The sequence below is a fragment of the Somniosus microcephalus genome, chromosome 13 (assembly GCF_052327205.1).
Source record: "Somniosus microcephalus isolate GS21.2 chromosome 13, FLI_Smic_1.0, whole genome shotgun sequence".
In the NCBI taxonomy this organism is placed as follows: domain Eukaryota; kingdom Metazoa; phylum Chordata; class Chondrichthyes; order Squaliformes; family Somniosidae; genus Somniosus; species Somniosus microcephalus.
The window spans coordinates 186,166,975-186,188,645 of record NC_140999.1 but is presented as its reverse complement, the minus strand read 5'-3'; the positions used below and the strand labels follow the sequence as shown (position 1 = coordinate 186,188,645).

Here is a 21,671-nt window from a genome sequence, read left to right as displayed (position 1 = left end):
CCGCGCATGTGTGAAAATTTGAATGGGCCGCGCAGCCAGTTAAAGGGACCGCAGACGGAAAACAAAATTAAGAGGGCGCATTGGTCACAGGACGTTAAAGGCAGCACCTCAGGTTGGCATGGCCGTGAGAAAAGCTAATGGAATTCCAGGTTTTATTACAAGGTCTAGAATATAAAAGCCAAGAGGTAATGATGAGCCGATATGAAACCTTAACAAGACCTGAGTCTTGTGTGCAGTATTGGGCTCCACACTACAGGAAGGCTACTGAGGCTTTAGAGGGGTATGAAGTAGTACAGATACAAAGAAAGACGTGAAAATATTGGGGCTCTTTTCATTAGAACACAGATTATGGGGGTGATATGGTAAAAGAGCTTAAATTTACAAAAGTATGGGACAGGGTTGATAGAAAAAGGTTGTTTCCAGTAGTTAAGGGGTCATGGATACAAGATTAAATGTCAACAGATTTAGAACAAAGGGCAAGGGACACTTCTGTACACAGAGTTGTGAATCGGTGAAATTCACTTCCAGAGGCAGAAACTATGTCAACATTGAAGATTAGATTGGATAGCTGAAGGCTACAGGCCCTGACAACATCCCAGCTGTAGTGCTGAAGACTTGTGCTCCAGAACTAGCCGTGCCCCTAGCGAAGCTGTTCCAGTACAGCTGCAACACTGCCATCTACCCAACAACATGGAAAATTGCCCAGGTATGTCCTGTGCACAATAATTAGCACAAATCCAACCCAGGAAGTTATCACCCCATCAGCCTACTCCCTAAACAGCAGGAAAGTGACGAAAGGAGTCATCGACAGTGCGATCAATGGGCATTTTCTCATTAGTGCAGTTTGGGATCCGCCAGGACCACTCAACTCCAGACTTGGTTCAATCATGGACACAAGAGCTGAATTCCAGCGGTGAGGTGAGATGAGAGTGACTGCCCTTGGCATCAAGGCAGCATTCGACCGAGTGTGGCATCAAGGAGCCCTAGCAAAACTGAAGTCAATGGGGATCGGGGGGGGAGAAACGCTCCAATGTCTGCAAGAAGCTCGACACCATCCAGGACAAAGCAGTCCGCTTGATGGGCATCCCATCCACGAGCTTGAACATTCACTCCTTCCACCACCAGTGTACCGTGGCTGCAGTCTGTACTATCCACAGGATGCTCCCAAACCTGCAACCTCCACCACCTAAAAAGGACAAGGGCAACTGATGCACGAGAACAGCATCACCTCCAAGAGACACATCGTCCTGAGTTGGACATATATCACCATTCCTTCATAGTCGCTGGGTCGAAATCCTGGAACTCCCGACATTGTGGGGGTACCTTCATGTGGACTGCAGCTCACCACCACCTTCTCAAGGCCAACGAGGGATGGGCAGTAAATGCCAGCCTTGCCAGCAACGCCCACAGCCTGAAGAATGATTTTTTTTTAAAAAGGTTAATCTGACGACAAACCTTAGGATTTGATTTGATAGAACAGAAATTCAAAACTAGAGCAACAGTAACAATGCTGTGTCCTTAATGAGGTCTGAACAATTTACCAACAGCTTAGAACAGGGGAGGCTTCTATGTAAATTAAGCAAAATATATCTGCTGCCAGGTTAGTTCAATGCAAGATATAAATGACATTGCTGATGTGAATGTCCTGTGCAGGATCGCCATGTAGAATTAGGAGCCGAAGTTCTTCATGGTCCAAACTACTTTAATGCACCCAGTTTAACTTACGGCTCACACAATTAACAACAGATTATAAACAGGCTGCAGTGCAACATAACATAGCTCACAGCACGTTTTTTTATTATTCATTATGATGCGTTGTTGCATAGCATTTAAATAAATCAGTAATACAATACTGATTAACACTGTTAGTGTTGAACTTTACAACTGGGAGTACAACAGAATTAGGCTTTATTTCTTTGCAAGGGTGGAGAGAAAGCTTTTTATCCAAGGTGTTGCCTTCGTTCTTTCAGTAATTCTTTTCTTAAACCCACCCTCTCTTCTGCATTTCTCCTCAGCTTCAAATTCTTTTTTTTAAGGCCTACATCTTGGAGCGAGCGTGCCTTCTGCCATCTCTCCTAACTCTTCTCCCAATACCTGCTTGGGCTCCTTCTCAAGTGCTTTGGGGAAGCTTTGCTATGTAAAGAAAGAATGAACTTGCATTTCTATAGCGCCCATCACGACCTCAGAACTTCCCAAAGCGCTTTACAGCCAATGAAGTCCCTTTTGAAGTGTAGTCGCTGTTGTAATGTTAAAGACGCTACGACTGCGAGCTGCCACAGCCAAGTGTTTGTGCACCCTTACTAAGACACAATCCGAAGGTCACTCAAATTGAAAGGTAACGCTGGTGTATACACAAATATTATCCCCAATCAATTCAACCCACAATACTATTGCAGTATGGACATTTTTTACAACATCTTTCAAGGCAGCAAGTGAAATTGCCCTGAACACGAGCTTGGCAGAAACCCAGATCTGTATCAATCTCATTGATCGTAATCCACCATAACTTGCTGGCTCCACGCGTATTTCAGTGCGTTCAAAAATACACGCCCTCCACATGCAAAAACGTGCTCAAAGTGGCACCAGACCGCCCACTGGGGTGAGTTTGCACTCCCCGAGACATTCGATGTGTTGAAAGAACTTTCACAGGGAAAATCTAGGTGTTAAATGGAGGCAGTTCAGAGACGATTCACATGGTTGATTCCTGAGATGAGGGGGTTGACTTATGAGGGAAGGCTGAGCAGGCTGGGCCTATACTCATTGGAATTTAGAAGAATGAGAGGTGATCTTATTGAAACATGCAAGGTACTGAGGGGGCTCGACAGGGTAGATGCAGAGAGGATGTTTCCCCTCGTGGGGAAATCTAGAACTCGGGGGCATAGTTTCAGAATAAAGGGTCGTCCTTTTAGAACTGAGATGAGGAGGAATTTCTTCGCTCAGAGGGTAGTAAATCTGTGGAATTCTCTGCCCCAGAGAGCTGTGGAGGCTGGGTCATTAAATACATTTAAGGTGGAGAGAGACAGATTTTTACAAGGGAGTGAAGGGTTATGGGGAGCGGGCAGGGAAGTGGCTTTGAGCCCAAGATCAGCCATGATCTTATTGAATGGAGGAGCAGGCTCAAGGGGCCAAGTGGCCTATTCCTGCTCCCATTTCTTATGTTATGTAAGTAATAGTGATTATTTAATTGTGCAGAAACAATCGGGAGGCAAGAGCTGATAGACTCGGAAGCCACAGGAAAGCATATAAATATGAAGCAATTTGATTAGAAGGCTGGTGAATTGCTGGTTTTCTCAGCCTCTCCAAAGCGGCAGTGTCAATTTTTTAAAATTCATTCACGGGATGTGGGCATCACTGGCAAGGCCAGCATTTATTACCTATCCAGAACTGCCCTTGTGAAGGTGGTGGCGAGCCTGTATTGCTCTCCCCCAACCCCTAAACTTGGCAGGAGAGAATCTTTCAAACTCAAGTTCAAGTGTAAGGATACCATGCTGGTCTTCCTCAAACAGAACTACGAAAGAAAATCTGCAGCTTGCGTTTTAGATGTTAATCCACAAAAGACACAGAGAAAAATCTTTAGCATCACCCTAGCTAGAAGAACAGGAGAAGGCCATTCAGCCCCTCGAGCCTGTTCCGCCATTCAATTAGATCCCTATCTCTGTACCCTCCTCCAGCCCTACAACCCTCCGAGATCTCTGCGCTCCTCCAATTCTAGCCTCTTTCGCATCCCCGATTTTCATCGCACCACCATTGGCAGCCTTGCCTCTTCGGGACAAGAAGGCAGAAAGTTGGGAAAAGGCCCGAATCGTTGGAAGACATGTTCCATTGCACACTGGAAGTGGCGTAAAGCGAAGACGTTGAGCAAGAAATAAAATGTTGAGGAACCTAATCGCTTGTGGTGACTGGAACAAATAATAGAGATGAACCAGGCTCCTTGTGAAAAACAGTCCAACAAAGAACAAAGCACATGTTGGGCTATGTGCTGTTGTCCTCTTTTCACAGACGTACTGTTACACTGCAAAAAGTCAAACCATTTGGATAACAAGATGTCACATTGTGTTTCAACTGAACAAGCAGAAAAAAACCAATAAAATACATTAAGTATACTCGAAACCCCTGTGCCTGGCTGAAGTAATCAATGTGGCAATTAATGCTAATTTGTGCTGTGGACTCGTGGCCACTTGGATTGATGCTACCCAAACTAATTCCACAAGGACCATTACAGCCATCAACAGGAGGAGAATATCATCCACCTAGTCTGAGGTGGGCTTTGAATCTGGCCCAGAGGTGTTCTGATTGATTGAACTGTCTACATTAAGTTCAGTGAACAAAATCAGTCAGAATAAGCTTCATGCGATAGGGTAAGACGGGAAGGAGTCTGGTGTAAGAAAACAAACACTATCTCAACGTTGTTCAATCTTTCACCTTGTGCACACACATTAAAACGTAGAATAGAATGCTTGCCGCCCCTGGAATCGCACGGGCCCCGGGAGCACACCCCTGCAGCAATTTAAAACAAGTTATCTATCCATTATAGTCTCTTCTCCTATCTAAAAAGGGCAGTGTGCAGTGTACTTGCAAGACAGTACACATGTAGACAAGAGTCCACGCTCTCAACATCTGAATATTTGGTGTCAGAAAAAAAAATATTGCACGCCAAGTGCTGTTTTAATGTGAAGCGAGCACCAAGTCAGGTTGACACTGACTGCCTTTTTTCTTTGTAATTTGCACGTATGGAAACGTATTTTGCAGCATGGTGGGATTCCAGGAACCCCCGATACTGTTTAATCCAACAAACACCTGTAGAAAGGATAGAGAGAGAGAGAGAGAGAGAGAGAGAGCATCGAGGAGAGACTAAACAGAGTCAACGTTTAGGGGGTTCGACCCGAAACATTGACTCTGTTTCTCTCTCCTCGATGCTGCCTGACCTGCCGAGTGTTTCCAGCACTTTCTGTTGTTATTTCAGAATTCCAGCATCCGCAGTATTTTGCTATTGTAGACAGAGAGATACTTTGGGATGTGTGGTCGTTGGCTACTTACGACTTTTTTTTTTTAAATGCTGGCTTCTGGTTAGTAGCAATAAATTCCCACAGTCCCACTCGCAACGCTGGAGCCTTGCCCCATTACTGGAAAAAATGGGCAGCAGCATCCCTTTATTCAACGTCACCACCTTAAGGAGCATTTCGCTTTTCCGCACTCTCTGCAAACTAAGATGAGATGTAAATGCAGTCCTATATAAAGCGAAGCAGAAGTTGGAAACATCAGTCTCAAGATGCAGGAAAATAAAGTTGAGTTTTCAGTCTAATTGGGCTCCAGCTTCAAGCACAGATGGCTTTGTACCTGCAACATAAAAAAGAGGTGTCTTTTACTTCAGATCGACTCCTTAACCAGTATACAACTGTGTTAACTGCAGAAGGGAGGTATAATCAACGGAATATTTGATAATCATTTAAGAAACAGGGAATGCCAGGAAACCTCAAGAATCAAGAAGTTAAAGATCTTGGCCTGGAAATTTGGCTCCGAAGTGGTCGGTTTTTCGGTGCTACAGCTGCCACTTTGTGTCCAAAATGGCGTCCGCGCACACTTCTGGTGCGGGCTGCATATGCAAACAAGGAGTCTATTGCTTGCTTCGGCTGCCTCCTGCAACTTTGGTTTGCACCTGAGGCAGCAAGCACCAGCGCCGAGTGCCTCCGGGAAAACCAACGCTAAAACAACACAGAATTTTTAAAAAGGTAAGTACTTACCATAATCACCTCCACGCCCGCTGCCGAGATCTCTGACCTCACTCCCGACTCCAGCCTCTGGGCCCCCTGGTCCCGACCTCCTAGACCCTCCACTGACAACACTCCAGACCCCCCCACCGACAACACTCCAGACCCCCCCCCCCAACAATACTCCAGACTGCAGCAATCCTCCTACCCAACCCCCCGACAGCCCTCCGACCAGACTCCGAGGCCCAGCTGTTCCTCCTGCAGACCCCCGCGATCCAACCCAATCACTTACCTGAAAATTGGCGCACAAACCTGAGCGGGCTCCTACCGCAGCGCCACCTATATAATAATGAGGCCCGAGGCCCAAAATCCAGGGCTCCTTGAACCTCTCTGTTTGAGCACGGGCTGTTCGTATTCTGCGGGTAAGGCGCCCAAAAATGAACGCTACCAAATTTCTCGGCCCCTGTTTGTTTTTTGGGGGGGTATTTTTCCAATTCTAACATCAAAAACCAGGAGAAAAATCAGGGGAGGAAATGAAAGCCCAAAAGACCCATGTTCATTTGGGGAAAATCAGTTTTTATTTTCAATGTTACTAAACCTCAAGAAAACAAGGTAGAGACTCCCACGCAAGTTAAGCTAAATGACAACCCACAATTATTTACACAGTTCAGACGTTACTTTTATGAGCCTCAGTGGCAGTCCCAAGAGTAAAGCAGTAAGTTTACATGATCACAAAATAGTGTCAAGCTATTTCAGCAACAAAAATACATTTGCAGTATTTATGAATGGGCTGTGCGCTGTAAAATGTTGACAGCTAAAATTACCGTTTAAAGTAGCACATCACCGCCACAGCATCACAAAGACCAAATATTATTAAAGTCTGACAATTACGAGTTAGTTGATGCTAAACTTTCATTTTGCAGTCTGTGCTATGAATAGTATCCGTCGGCAGTGTATCCATTTTGTTATTAGCGAGGCTCTTCAATATTCCTCCTGATGAGTCAGCCTACAGGGAGGAGGTCCAGCATCTCGTGAAGTGGTGCGCCGATAACAACCTGGCCCTTAACATCAAGAAAACCAAAGAAATCGTTGTGGACTTCAGGAAGTCTAAAGGCGGAAGTCACACCCCCATTCACATCAATGGGGCTGTGGTGGAAAGGGTGGACAGCTTTAAGTTCCTCGGAGTCCACATCACGGAAGACCTCTCCTGGTCCCTCAATACCTCCTCTCTGGTGAAGAAGGCCCAGCAGCGCCTATATTTCCTAAGGAGGCTGAAGGGATGTAACCTGTCACCCCTGATCCTCTCTAACTTTTACCGCTGCACAATAGAGAGCATCCTGACGAACTGTATCACAGTATGGTATGGCAGCTGTAGCTACTATGACCGGAAAGCCCTGCAGCGGGTAGTCAAAACTGCCCAACGCATTACCGGCACCCGGCTACCGACCATAGAGCACATATACCAGAAACGCTGTTTACGGAGGTCACAAACCATCATCAAAGACCCTACCCACCTCAGCCATAGTCTGTTTGCCCTCCTGCCATCTGGGAGACGCTACAGATGCATTCGCACCCGTACGACCAGATTTAGGAACAGCTTCTTTCCCAGGGCTGTCATCCTACTGAACTCCACAAATAAACTCTAAAGCCTGCACATCTGCCAATGCACTTTATTATGGTTATGTTTATGTTAATGTATTACAAGCCAAATGTATGTTGAATGTTTAAATGTCTTAAACTAAATGTACACTCTCGGGAGCCGCAAGCCTACATTTCGTTGTACTGCACTTGTGCACTAGCAATGACAATAAAGTTGATTATGATTATGATTATGATTACAGAAGTGAAGCACACGTCTTTGCACCGGATTTTGGGTAAGAAAAATATGGGAAATCCGAGGGCTTTTATTAAAATAATAAAATAAAATTTGGGAGGAAAGTTGAGGACCAATCTCTTGTTTTTAAACTGATTCACCACCTGAAAAATGTGTTAATTTATTGGTGAAAAATCTGCAAAACCTAATTTTATAAGACCCGAAGCATATTGATTCCATCCTTATAAAGAAAGACTTGTGTTTATATAGCTCCTCCTATGACCTCAGGACATTCCAAGGTGCTTTACAGCCAATTAAGTACCTATTGAAGTGTAGTCACTTGTTGTAATGTCGGAAACACAGCAGCCAATTGGCGCACAGCAAGCTCCCACAAACAGCAATGTGATAATGACCAGATAATCTGTCTTCGTAATGTTGACTGAGGGATAAATATTGGCCCAGGACACCGGGGAGAACTCTGAAACAGTGCCGCGGGATCTTTTACGTCCACCTGAGGGGGCAGACGGGGCCTCGGTTTAACGTCTCATCCGAAAGACGAAACAATCCCCTGGATTCAGACTGAAGGCTTTTTTCTACCAGCAATTACCTAAATTGTTAGTGATGACATCACTGAGGTAATAATAAGTGTCTCTACCTTATCCCCCCCAATCATAAATAATACATGGCTGTAAATCATGGCCTTTAACAGAAGCAGGTGAAGAGTATTAGCATAATCTCCAATATCCAAAGTGACGACCACGGTTTGACAGCTTCGAGTCCTAACTGACTCTATAAAGTTGATCCAGGGGTGGGGGAAGGGGAGCAGACAAACTATCTTACCTCAATTCACCCAGGTTCTCTTCCTCCTCCACTAAACTATTCTCACCCTCCAGCTCCATGTCCAGCTCATTGCCTAGCTCGGAATCGCCGGGAACCATCAGCGCACTAGGAAAACATATACACAATAACATTAATACGGGGTCTTCAAGTATGCTAGCTATTTGTCCAGTAAAATTCTTAAAAGTCTGGAACCGTTTACATTAGGATAGAAAGTTCTGGCTGCTCAATGTTTTTACACGGTCTCAAACACTCCAATCATTGCTTCATGTGAAAACTGCTAATACAGAGAACTACAACTTATTATTTTTAACATTTCACTCAGTCACACAATCCTCCTACACATGTCTTGAATCACATTGTTGTTGGGCTATGGAGATCAGGTTTGTGCCATGCTTTGCTCGATGATAGTGGACACTGCCCAGTATTTCACTACAGCTTATTTTTGCTCTGTAGAGTTTTTTTTTAAATTCATTCACAGGATGTGGTCAGCATTTATTGCCCATCCCTAATTTCCCTCGAGAAGGTGGTGATGCACTGACTTCTTGAACCAGTGCAGTCCGTGTGGTGAAGGTACTCTCGCAGTGCTGTTAGGGAGGGAGTTCCGGGATTTTGATCAATTCATTTTTTTTTTTTTTTTTTAAATGCCAGCCAAAATTCTTCACAAAAAGTTTCACGTCACAGTGCAAATGTTACTGTTCTCGTTATACGTTTAGTTATAACCATCAGGAAAGACGGAACAGGCTGGGGCTCTTTTCTCCAGAAAAGAGAAGGTGGAGGTGTGACCTGATAGAGGTCTTTAAAATTATGAATGGGTTTGATAGGGTAGTCGTACAGAAGATGTTTCCACTTGTGAGGGAGTCCAAAACCAGGGGCCATGTCCATTCTATTTCCCGCACTTCTGCTCTCACCCCTGCCCCTCCCTCCCAGAACCACGATAGGGTTCCCCTTGTCCTCACCTTTCACCCCACCAGCCTCCACATTCAACGGATCATCCTCCGCCATTTCCGCCACCTCCAACGTGATCCCACCACCAAACACATCTTCCCCTCACCTCCCCTTTCAGCATTCCGAAGGGACCGCTCCCTCCGCGACACCCTGGTCCACTCCTCAATCACCCCCAACAGCCCTGCTCATTCACCTGGCACCTTCCTGTGCAAGCGCAGGAGATGCAACACATGCCCTTTTACCTCCTCCCTTCCCACTGTCCAGGGCCCCAAACACCCCTTCCAGGTGAAACAGCGATTTACTTGTACTTCTTGCAATTTAATATACTGTATTCGCTGCTCACGATGCGGTCTCCTCTACATTGGGGAGACCAAACGCAGATTGGGCGACCGCTTTGCAGAACACCTCCGTTCAGTCCGTACGGGTGACCCTGAGCTTCCGGTCGCCTGTCACTTTAATTCACCGCTTCACTCCCACTCTGATCTCTCTGTCCTCGGGCTATTGCATTGTTCCAATGAAGCTCAACGTAAGCTCGAGGAACAACACCTCATCTTTCGATTGGGCACTTTACAGCCTGCCGGCCTCAACATTGAGTTCAACAATTTCAGATAATTATCCCTGCCCCCATTTTTCATGCAGTATGATTTTTGCCATTCACATTTGCAACATTTTATCTTTCCTGCCTCTTACAAAAGTACAGGATGTTCTTTCTATTTCTTTCTCCCCTCCTAACCCCCCCCCCCCCTGTCTCTGCACCTGCTTAATATCTGTTACATCTCCAGCTTTTTCCAGTTCTGATGAAGGGTCCCAGACCTGAAACGTTAACTCTGTTTCTCGCTCCACGGATGCTGCCTGGCCTGCTGAGTATTTCCAGCATTTTCTGTTATGCCATAAATATAAGATAGTTACTAATAAATCCAATAAGGAATTGAGGAGAAACCTCTTTACCCAGAGAGTGGTGAGAATGTGGAACTCGCTACCACAGGGAGTGGTTGAGGCGAATAGTATAGATGCATTTAAGGGGAAGCTAGGTAAACACATGAGGGAGAAAGGAATCATAGAATGGGTACAGCACGGAAGGCGGCCCGTCGAGCCCGTGCCGGGAATAGAAGGCTACGCAGATAGGGTTAGATGAAGTAGGGTGGGCGGAGGCTCGAGTGGAGCATAGACCAGTTGGGCCGAGTGGCCTGTTTCTGTGCTGTAAATTCTACGTAACACAGAAGCTGATTTGTTGCCTAACACTACATGGTAAAGATCGCTTGAAACATCTGGATTTTAAAATTCTACATCAATAAGAGAATGGGTGTCGGAGTTAAAACATTTTCAAATCCAGCGTAGACGGTTAAGAGCGTAAACTTTCATCCTATTAATTATGATGCTCTAAACCCAGCCCCTAGCGAGTGTGGATTGACAGCACAAAGCATATATAGTTCGCCACAAAACTGGAATCGTCACTCACAGACTGTACCGGGTGGCTTAACTGGGATTCGAACTGGGTGTTTAAAAATCATGAAGGGTTTAGATAGAGTAAATAAAGAGAAACGGTTTCCAATGGCTGAAGGGCCGAGAATGAGAGGGCACAGATTTAAGTTGATTGGCAGAAAAACCAGAGGCGACATGAGGAAAAAAAATTTCTGCAACGAGTGGTTAGGATTTGGAATGCGCTGCCTGATAGGGCGGTGGATCCAGATTCAATAGTAGCCTTCAAAAGGGAATTGGATAAATTCTTGAAGGAGAAAAAATTGCAGGGCTATGGGGAAAGAGCGGGGGAGTGGGACTAACTGGATTGCTCTTCGAAAGAGCCGGCGCAGACTCGATGGGCCGAATGGCCTCCTTCTGTGCTGTCCTATTCTATGATTCGATATGTGGTATCCTTCATTAATACTCTCAACAGGCAGTTCTCACGAGGCACAGCACTGTCAGAGGTTCATCAGTTAGAAACTTCATCTAACCATCAGCCTACCAGCAGTTGAGAGAGTTTCAGAATCCCTGTCCTGGCTGTTATAAAACATTCAGCTTAGACGTCACCTGCCATCCCAGTAACTGAGCAGCTCAGCGGTCAGAATTTATTACAGCAACGCTAGCAATATACACAAAGAATTTTAAATTAAAATTTAAAACACTTCTTCTGCTGCCTTCATTCTATTTTTTCCCCCACCATTCCCTCTCCTTACTGACTCCTCACTGATAACTGGATTGCTCTGCGAAAGAGCCGGCGCAGACTCGATGGGCTGAATGGCCTCCTTCTGTGCTCTACTGTTCTATGATTCCTAAATTCAGATTGGCGTGGTAGTCACAAGTCAAGACAAAGGAGCAAAGTTAACTTCACCTCAAGCCAGCCATAGTAAGGTATAACACAGGTCAGCTGCAGGCATAAAGTGGCAGTCATTGGCATCAACGTATACTCACCTGACTGAATGACAAGTGAAAAACACAATTCTCTTCAGCCTCTGGTTGTAAAAGAAGTAGTTGAATGACCACAAGTTGCCCTCCTCGCCATAGGGGTCTGAATCCAGATCTGGGTTGTAGCTGTACCATAACACAAGTTTACGACAGCTACTTATTTACATGCATGATAAATAATCACATTATAAATGACGTGGAGTCCTGTTTATAGGCAGCCAGGTCGTGCCAAAGGGGCTGCTTATAAATTGTCTTCCTACAAGACTGCACATTACTTTAAAACAAACAGGACATGGGAATGTAGAGGGTGAAACAGACAGGACATGGGAATGTAGAGGGTGAAACAGACAGGACATGGGAATGTAGAGGGTGAAACAGACAGGACATGGGAATGTAGAGGGTGAAACAGACAGGACATGGGGATGTAGAGGGTGAAACAGACAGGCCATGGGAATGTAGAGGGTGAAACAGACAGGACATGGGAATGTAGAAGGTGAAACAGACAGGACATGGGAATGTAGAGGGTGAAACAGACAGGACATGGGAATGTAGAAGGTGAAACAGACAGGACATGGGGATGTAGAGGGTGAAACAGACAGGACATGGGGATGTAGAGGGTGAAACAGACAGGACATGGGGATGTAGAGGGTGAAACAGACAGGACATGGGAATGTAGAGGGTGAAACAGACAGGTCATGGGAATGTAGAGGGTGAAACAGACAGGACATGGGAATGTAGAGGGTGAAACAGACAGGACATGGGGATGTAGAGGGTGAAACAGACAGGACATGGGAATGTAGAGGGTGAAACAGACAGGACATGGGAATGTAGAGGGTGAAACAGACAGGACATGGGGATGTAGAGGGTGAAACAGACAGGACATGGGAATGTAGAGGGTGAAACAGACAGGACATGGGGATGTAGAGGGTGAAACAGACAGGACATGGGAATGTAGAGGGTGAAACAGACAGGACATGGGAATGTAGAGGGTGAAACAGACAGGACATGGGAATGTAGAGGGTGAAACAGACAGGACATGGGGATGTAGAGGGTGAAACAGACAGGACATGGGAATGTAGAGGGTGAAACAGACAGGACATGGGAATGTAGAGGGTGAAACAGACAGGACATGGGAATGTAGAGGGTGAAACAGACAGGACATGGGAATGTAGAGGGTGAAACAGACAGGACATGGGGATGTAGAGGGTGAAACAGACAGGACATGGGAATGTAGAGGGTGAAACAGACAGGACATGGGGATGTAGAGGGTGAAACAGACAGGACATGGGGATGTAGAGGGTGAAACAGACAGGACATGGGGATGTAGAGGGTGAAACAGACAGGACATGGGAATGTAGAAGGTGAAACAGACAGGACATGGGGATGTAGAGGGTGAAACGAAAACAGTGTGGAGATCCTTACATTCCTGCAGCCCTAAACTGTTGAGCTATACAAATAGCCATTAAATGATTTGTTATACTCTGCCTGCCAGCAATGGGATGATGCAATTTACTCTCTCTCTCCCTCTCTCACCCCAGACCACGTCTTACTGAAGAGTTACAATATCTCTCCATACCCTGTCCTTTATTTAACCAAATGGGAGATATATACCGGTCACAACTGTGCGCTCTAAACCAATGGTGCCCAGCCGCTTGTCAATCTAATCTGGCCTGCAAAGCTCTGCTTTCGGAGCCCTCACGCCAGCAGGAACTGCTGACCCATCAGTAGGATTGCGGGAGAGAGAGAGAGCGAGTCAGTGTGGGAGTCAATTGCAGATTTGTAATGTATATTACAATAAACTCTTTCTTATCCGGCACCTACGGGACCAGGATGGTGCCGGTTGATGAAAAATTCTGGATAACAGAGAGGTAGGCAATTTTTAACACAAACAAAAATAAAAACCACGGACTAACTCGACCACTGCAGGAGACTCAGACTTGGCAAAACAAGTGCTGGATGGATTCGGCAAGATTACCGGTTATCTATTTTACCGGTTATTAAAGTATTTCGGATGATTCAGTGCCGTTTAAACAAGAATTTACTATATACAGGAAACTTTGTGCTATCCGGCACCCACGGGACCGAGCTGCTGCCGTTGCCTCAAAACTTCCGTACTCTCCAGAGTTAATGTTGAGCGATACGGAGATTCTTATCTCCGTATTTGACAACAAACACCGTTGCTTAGCAACAGCTTCTAAACACTCGGGTGTGGCCCTAAAGCTCTGTAGCTGAAGCCATTGCTATAGCTACAGACCTTGCACAGCTTGACTGTTCAAACAAAGCAAAAAAAAACAAAAAGAATAAAAAACGGCTGCTGATTTTTGCCGGTGGCTCCAGATTGCCGGATAGCACAAAGTTTCCTGTATTATATATATATTTTTTATATATATATAAAAAACAGAGAGGTAGGCAAAATATCTATATCTATATATATAAAGGAATCGATCTGTCTATCTGTCTGTCTGTCCTTCTGTCCTCGGGTGTGCGTCTGTCCGGCTATGCGCTCGAAAGTTATAGGGCGTACCTACGCGCGCGTTACCTCTGAAGAAAGCTTACGCTTCCGGGACGGTCGTAAGCGTATTTACTTTTCGGTCGCACGAAAATTGTTCGCGCCTTATGCAAAAAACCTTCAAAATTAAACTCATTATCTGCTACTTAGCATTGATTGACTGACGTCAAGGTTCCACCAATCCTGTGCCGTCACGATTGACCAATCCTACAGTATGGTCCCCTGATGGTTGGCCAATCGGTGTGTGTGTGTGGGGGCGGGACTAATCGTTTTCATCTCAGGGATCTGGCAGCCATTGTTTCACTGCCATTACTTCAGCTTCCAGCTCAAACTACTTTGATCATCCAGCTTTGAAAAAGTTAGTATCTCTTTTAAAAATAACATAAGATTTACCAAAAACATTTTATAAGTACTTTCACTTTCATCTTTCAAGGTTTTAAAAGGTAGAAATGTTGCCCGGCAGCAGATTCAGAGGGGGACACAGAGACAGGGCCCGAAAGCCTGGGACTCGATTTAAAATGTTGCCCGGCAGCAGATTCACAGAGGGACACAGAGAGGCCCCAAAGCCTGGCACTCGATTTAAACCGCCCGGTCCAAAACAGCCCTGGCAAAGCCGGGCTCCCCCTGCTATATACACACACAATCGCCTGCTCCGCCATTCAATAAGATCATGGCTGATCTTCGACCTCAACTCCACTTTCCCGTCCGATCCCCACATCCCTTGATTCCAAAAATCTATCTCAGCCTTGAATATATTCAATGACTCAGCATCCACAGCCCTCTGGGGTATCCATTATACCACATTATATCCCATCCACCACCTTATTGCCCACTCACTTAATCGGTCATATAAAAATGAATAAACTAGTGATTTCCTAGCGGGAGCGCTCCGAACCGTCGAGCAGCCCTCGTTCCCAGTAGTGCTGCCTTTCTCCTCCACTCAGGACCTGCCTCAGCACTTCGTAACATGCAGGTCCCGGCGGAAGGAGAAAAGCGGAGCTGCGCATCAACCCTGTGCAATCCTGCCAACACAGCCAGTAATGCCAGGGCTCAAATACAAAAATCACCAGGTTTCTCCCAGCAGACACTGTGCAGTACATCTTACTCTTGCTCTGTAAATGGACTAAGTAGAGTTGACCAATCAGATTTTTTGTTCAATGCCTGCTAAAATTCTCCACGAAAAGTTTCACGTCACAGTGCAGGTCAGTTATGAGAGAGGAGTCTTCCTTGGCAGAATACATTTTATGAAGCAATAGCGATAATGCCCCCAGTGGTGAAAAGATTGCAACTCCAGGGGTGAGTGATTTTTATCAATGGCGTTCACTTCACTTTACTTATCTGTGGCTTTGTACTGGGAGTGAAAGCAATACGGAGAATAGCCCACTCTGGAGCAACTGACTGACCCAAGTTAGTGAAGGCCAAGGATTACGATGCCAGCAGTCCTCCCCTTCTCCCCAGTAGGTGCAGTCCTCCCCTTCTCCCCAGTAGGTGCAGTCCTCCCCTTCTCCCCAGTAGGTGCAGTCCTCCCCTTCTCCCCAGTAGGTGCAGTCCTCCCCTTCTCCCCAGTAGGTGCAGTCCTCCCCTTCTCCCCAGTAGGTGCAGTCCTCCCCTTCTCCCCAGCAGGTGCAGTCCTCCCCTTCTCCCCAGTAGGTGCAGTCCTCCCCTTCTCCCCAGTAGGTGCAGTCCTCCCCTTCTCCCCAGTACATAGAAACATAGAAGATAGGAGCAGGAATAGGCCATTCGGCCCTTCGAGCCTGCTCCGCCATTCAACGAGATCATGGCTGATCATCCAAACCCTAGCACCCGGTCCCTACACCGACAGCCATCCCACCCAAGCCCTATCCCCGTAACCCCGTAACCCCACGGAGTTAATCCTCCCTAACACTAAGGGTCAATTTTTATCATGGCCAATCAACCTAACCCGCACATCTTTGGACTGTGGGAGGAAACCGGAGCAAACCCACGCAAACACGGGGAGAATGTGCAAACTCCACACAGACAGTCACCCGAGGCCGGATTTGAACCCGGGTCCCTGGCGCTGTGAGGCAACAGTGCTAACCACTATGCCCAGTAGGTGCAGTCCTCCCCTTCTCCCCAGTAGGTCAAGTCTCCCACAGGTGGCCATCATCCAGGAAGCTCTCAGATCCTGCCCCGGCATACAGGTGGGTCACCAGCACCCTTTATCCGCAATGCACCAGACATGGTGGCCACGGAGACGCTGCTGCTTCTAACCTGCCCCTGCTTACCCGAATCCCAATGCACTGCTTCTATCTGGCCTGAGACCCACTTCTAACTTAGCTACTTAGCCCAAGTCCCCATGCTGCTGCCTCTCACTGTCTAAATCATAGAAAGAGACAGAACTAAAAACAGAACAGTAAGGAAGGGAAAGAGAAAAAGGAAAGAGCATAGGAGGGCCGAGATGGTCGTGAAATTAGAGTGGGGAGAGAGGCAAACAGAACAAGAGACAGAAAAGAAGGATAAACTGAAGGAAAGGAAGAGAGAAACAGAGAAAGAGAGGAGAAAAGAAAGAGCAAGAGTGAGGGCGCAAGAGAGAAAAAAGACAAAAGAATAATAAATTTAGGGTAAATTTACAGTATGACTGGTCGCACTCACGTTAAATGCACCTTTAAATCAGACAGCTCCAAAAGGTTAGACAGCTCTGCTTTAAATTGTAGTTACATAGATACATAGATACATAGAAGATAGGAGCAGGAGTAGGCCATTCGGCCCTTCGTGCCTGCTCCGCCATTCGATGAGATCATGGCTGATCCTTTAATTCAGTATCCCGTCCCCGCCTTCTCTCCGTAACCCTTAACCCCTTTTGCCCGTAGAAATATATCTAATTCCCTCTTAAATATATTTAATGAGCTGGCGTACACTGCCCTCTGTGGCAATGAGTTCCACAGGTTCACCACTCTCTGAGTGAAGAAATTCCCCCTCATCTCTGTCCTAAATGGTTTAGCCCTTATCCTTAAATTATGTCCTCTAGTTCTGTTCTCACCCGCCAAGGGAAACATTCCTTCTGCATCCAGTCTGTCTAGACCTGTCAGAATTTTATACACTTCTATGAGGTCCCCTCTCAATCTTCTAAACTCCAGTGTGTACATCCCTAAACTACATAGTCTCTCCTCATAGGTCATTCCCGCCACTGTAGTTCTTCCACACTAAAGATGTCTGGAACCGAGGGAGTCTACAAGAGACCCCAGGGATTCCCAGGGCCATCAGTCTTCAGTCCATCTGACATAGCATGCGTGAATTTTTCTGCATTTTTAACAGAAACACACTTCCTCAATAGCAGCACTTTGGATGGCTGACAGTGTCCTTGACAAGTTGCGGCAGGGATTCTCCGAGAGTGTGCCAATAACTGTTGGGACTCCTTAGGAATGTGTCGATATTTTCAGCGGGTGACCCACCACAGAAAAGTTTGAAAACCGTTGCCAAGGAAGTGAATCGAAACACTACCTAGAGGAGTACTCTTAAGGTTCCCAATATCCTGGCACCCTTGTGTATAGTCAGGGGGCACATGCTGTGAACAAACCTGAAAAAGGCCTCAACTAAAAGGAGCCTGGGAACACTCCTTACCTGTAGATTTCACATTCCGAAAGACAGATCTCATCATTAATGGCCTTCCATAGTTCAGGCTTCAGCTGGTTAAACTCCTCGCCAGCAGCTGAGGACAGGCTGCCATTCACTGCGTTTACAACCTGCGGATCACAGACAGCGAGAAGTAGGTTAGCAACCATTCATAAATACACAAAACATTCCCGTTGAAGATGAGAATATCGAGAAAGACAAAGAAAGCGTACTGAACTCGGCCACTGTATTTCAGTTATCTAAATGCCGTAATATAAAAAGACAGTGAGAAGGGAATAAGGGACCAGTAAATTTTAAACAGCGGTTTTCTCAAAGGATTTCAGTCGGAGCATATTGGTGGTGTGTGTGAAACTTTCATATGCTGTCTATTTTAATAAAACAAAATTCAGCTGCACAATTATAGGGTTCCCCCCGATTTTAAACTTGGGACGTGCGTGGAGAGCAAGTTGAGCTGTTTAACACTGGGGTGAAGTACTTGTGGGCTACATGTTTGCCATTGGTGGGCTTTGCGGTAGAAGAAATGGGAGGTGCTGAATTAAGAGTAGGACACAAGGAGCGTTTTGGCACGACATCAAAGTATATTGGCTTAAGCACAATTTTTTTTCCTACAGCATATATGCTAAATAAACTCAGTAACACCACTGCTGGAGATACACTCTTAAAAGAAAACTTATATACGGTTCTTTTTACAGTAAAAGTTTGTTTATATCATAACCAGCTTTTTTGGATTGCTATTTAGACCCAACTTATTAAGTTGAACAGATGCCCAGCACATTCCTGCTGCGTTAAAAACAAGTAAATCATCTTTGAACCCAGCTAAAGTGAGGCCAGTGTCCCTGCAATCCAATTCAGCCTCCACCTACCCAGTTGAGGCTGGGCTCCCTGCTGAAGTCGTGGCTCTTTGCTCTGCTGAAGTCATAGTCTGGGCGGAAGGACGCATTGAGCGTGGCGATTAAGTAAAACAAGGTCTTGCGACTGCAGTTGTCGCACAGCGGACCCTCGCCGTCATCTCCACTCTGACTCCGACTTAGCCTGGAAGATAAAAATCGGAGGATTGAACGCGTTAACCTGTTCACCATCTTATTCCGTACCAACTTTACTGGAAAGTTCCAAAAGCAAAGACTGGGAAGTTGGTCTTTATTAAAAGCCAAATCCTTCGCAACGAATTGGACTGCAATCTGAAGAGAATCCAATCGCGGGCCAGTAAGTTAAGGGACTGGCAGGGCATGAGCTCGCTCCCACGGCGAGTTCCTGATGTGAGATGTGCTGCAGGAGAGGTACTGAGCAGGGGCCATTGTCTCCCCAAAGGGAATGTATGGAAGATGATCATCACCATGGCATATAGTATGGGAAGAAAGCACAAAAAAGCTTAGTGATAACAAATAAATAGTATTTCAATAAAGAGTAATGGTTGTGTACTATGTCCATTTATTTTTTTGTTTGTTGTTGAGATGCAGGCGGCATTGGCAAGGCAGCAGGTATTGCTCGTCCCTCGTAGTCCTGAAGTCACGGAGAGTCAACCATGTAGTGTGGGACTGGGTCACTTGTAGCCCAGACCAGGTACGGGGGGTAGGTCTTTCCTCTGAAGGACAGTGAACTGTGGACAAACACCTAGGGGTGCAATGTGAGATTTTGGGCTAAAAATTGAGTAGCGCTAACTTCGCCGGGGCGCTACCCGGAAAAATTAGCGTCCCCGCGCCGGAAATTGAGTGGTTGCGCCCCAAGAGGGAAGCGGGGCGCTACTGGAAGCGCCCCGCATCCCTCTTGGGGCGCTGTGAGTCAATATTGCGGCATTATGTGCCGCTGCGGCACATCGCGCTGCAGTATTGCAGGCCTTCCTCCCCTTCTTAAACGGGAGGGGCCTTGTGCAGCGCAACCTGGGGCCCAGCTGGGCCCCCGGGGATCGGGAATGCAGGCAAAAGAGCCCGGCACTCAAGAGAAGTGCCGGGCTCTTGGAGCGCAGCCAGCACTCTGCAGGGGGGGGGTGGCGTTTCAGGAGGTCTGGGACGGAAGCGCAAGCAGGCGCTGGCAGGCGGCCAGCAACAAAAATGGCCGCCCCGCACCTCGCCTTTGAATTGCGCCTCCCCGGCCGCAGGTACGCCCCCCTGGCCCCGTCGGACACAGCATCCGGCGGTAAGTCAGGGGGCACCCCCGAAGATTGTGGCCGGGGCATCAGCGGGGCGCTGCACACACCAATAACGTCATCGCCAGCGGCGCAGCGCCACCATTAACCTCCCGCTGAATTTTGCGGGAGGCGTGGGCAGTGCCGCGCCCGGGCGCTAGTTGCGTTGCGTCCCGTTAGCGCCCTCTTACGGCGCTAACGGGAGGCGCAACCAACTGAATGTTTCCCCTTTTGTTCTTCCAAAGTCGGGTTGTGTGTAGAGAGCATTGGGAGCTGTATGATACTTGGGTGAAATATAGTGGTGGTAATGGCGGCAATTTTGATGAATTAAGAGCATTGCGCAAATATATTGGCACAAAATTAAACTGTATAAGCTTGAGAGATTTTTCCTAGACCAATGCACTAAATAAGCCTGTGACACTACTGAACAGAGATGCATCCATGTACATTATCACCACATCAATGGAAAATGTCACCAAAAAACATTGTCCGAGGGGTAGGGAAAGAAGTTCCAGGTTAAAGGACCTCTTCTCTCCTCAATCTCTCAAAATACTTAGTCTGAAAGGGAAGCCTGAACCTCTCTCAGGAACCAAGCGCTCAAACCTCCCCCACGAGTGCACAAATCTATTAGGCTTGCTCTGCCAACAGTAGGAATTGCGCTCTAATTTTTCCATCTTATGCAAGCACTGTGAGCCGTTCACTGCCATTTGCAATTTTATCTTTTTTGCCAATAATACAGCAATACGACATTCCCTATCCTAACTGGTCTGTGCCTCCTGAAACACAAATGCGTGGTGTTTCCCCTAACCACTCAGTAATACTCGCTGGAGTTTAGAAGAATGAGGATCTCATTGAAACTTATAAAATTCTAAAAGGACTAGACAGACTAGATGCGGGAAGGATGTTCCTGATGGCCGGGGAGTCCAGAACCAGGGGTCACAGTCTAAGGATAAGGGGTAAGCCATTTAGGACAGAGATGAGGAGGAATTTCTTCACCCAGAGAGTGGTGAACCTGTGGAATTCTCTACCACAGAAGGCAGTTGAGGCCAATTCATTAAATATATTCAAGAAGGAGTTGGATATATTTCTTAAGGCTAAAGGGATCCAGGGATATGGAGAGAAGGCAGGAACAGGGTACTGAATTTGGATGATCCGCCATGATCGCATTGAATGGCGGAGCAGGCTTGAGGGGCCGAATGGCCTACTCCTGCTCCTATCCTCTATGTTTCTATGTTTCTATACCAGTCCAGGATGCTTTAACTTTTCAGAAAATACCATTGCCAATGACCCAAGTCTTCTGCTCTCTAGTGAAGTTTTATCTACAATTGCTGCTGCTAAATTCATCCTCACACACGACCCATCCCCATTTAGGCCACCCAGCTTTATATAAAAAGTACTTTTTTTGTGAACATGATGCCCACGAAGATTAGTCCTGGGGAATGGGGCATTTTCCATTTCAGACACCTAGTATCAACGTCAAGCGCTCCCAGGTCGGGTATAGCGCAGTTATGCGCAGATCAAAGTTCCCTCTCTCGGAGTCAACAACATGCCTCTGCCGCAACCCAAGACGAGCAGCCCCGACTGAATCGGTGTGGCATTACCCACACCTGTCATCCTGTATAGGGGTACGGTAGCACAGTAGTTATGTTACTGGACTAGTAATCCAGAGGCCTGGACTAGTGGTCCGGAGACACGAGTTCTGTGGAATTTAATTAAATAAATCCGAAATAAAAAGCT

The 21,671-nt window shown here is 46.5% G+C and overlaps 1 protein-coding gene across 2 annotated transcripts in view; it reads right to left on the bottom strand.

Annotated features, from left to right (window-relative positions):
* Positions 1–1,681: 1,681 nt before the first annotated feature.
* maf1a (MAF1 homolog, negative regulator of RNA polymerase III a) overlaps positions 1,682–21,671 on the bottom strand; it is a 34,575-nt gene continuing 14,585 nt past the window's right edge. The window contains exons 3-7 of one of the 2 annotated variants that reach the window (XM_086005810.1): positions 18,676–18,844; positions 17,801–17,922; positions 11,716–11,835; positions 8,362–8,466; positions 1,682–5,337 (exon numbers count right to left, since the gene is read on the bottom strand). In XM_086005810.1, the coding sequence (XP_085861936.1) occupies positions 5,316–5,337; positions 8,362–8,466; positions 11,716–11,835; positions 17,801–17,922; positions 18,676–18,844 (538 nt within the window). In that variant the 3' untranslated portion in view covers positions 1,682–5,315. Of the gene's footprint in view, positions 5,338–5,950; positions 6,770–8,361; positions 8,467–11,715; positions 11,836–17,800; positions 17,923–18,675; positions 18,845–21,671 lie in introns of those variants that run through there. The other variant, XM_086005809.1, reaches the window with a different exon arrangement.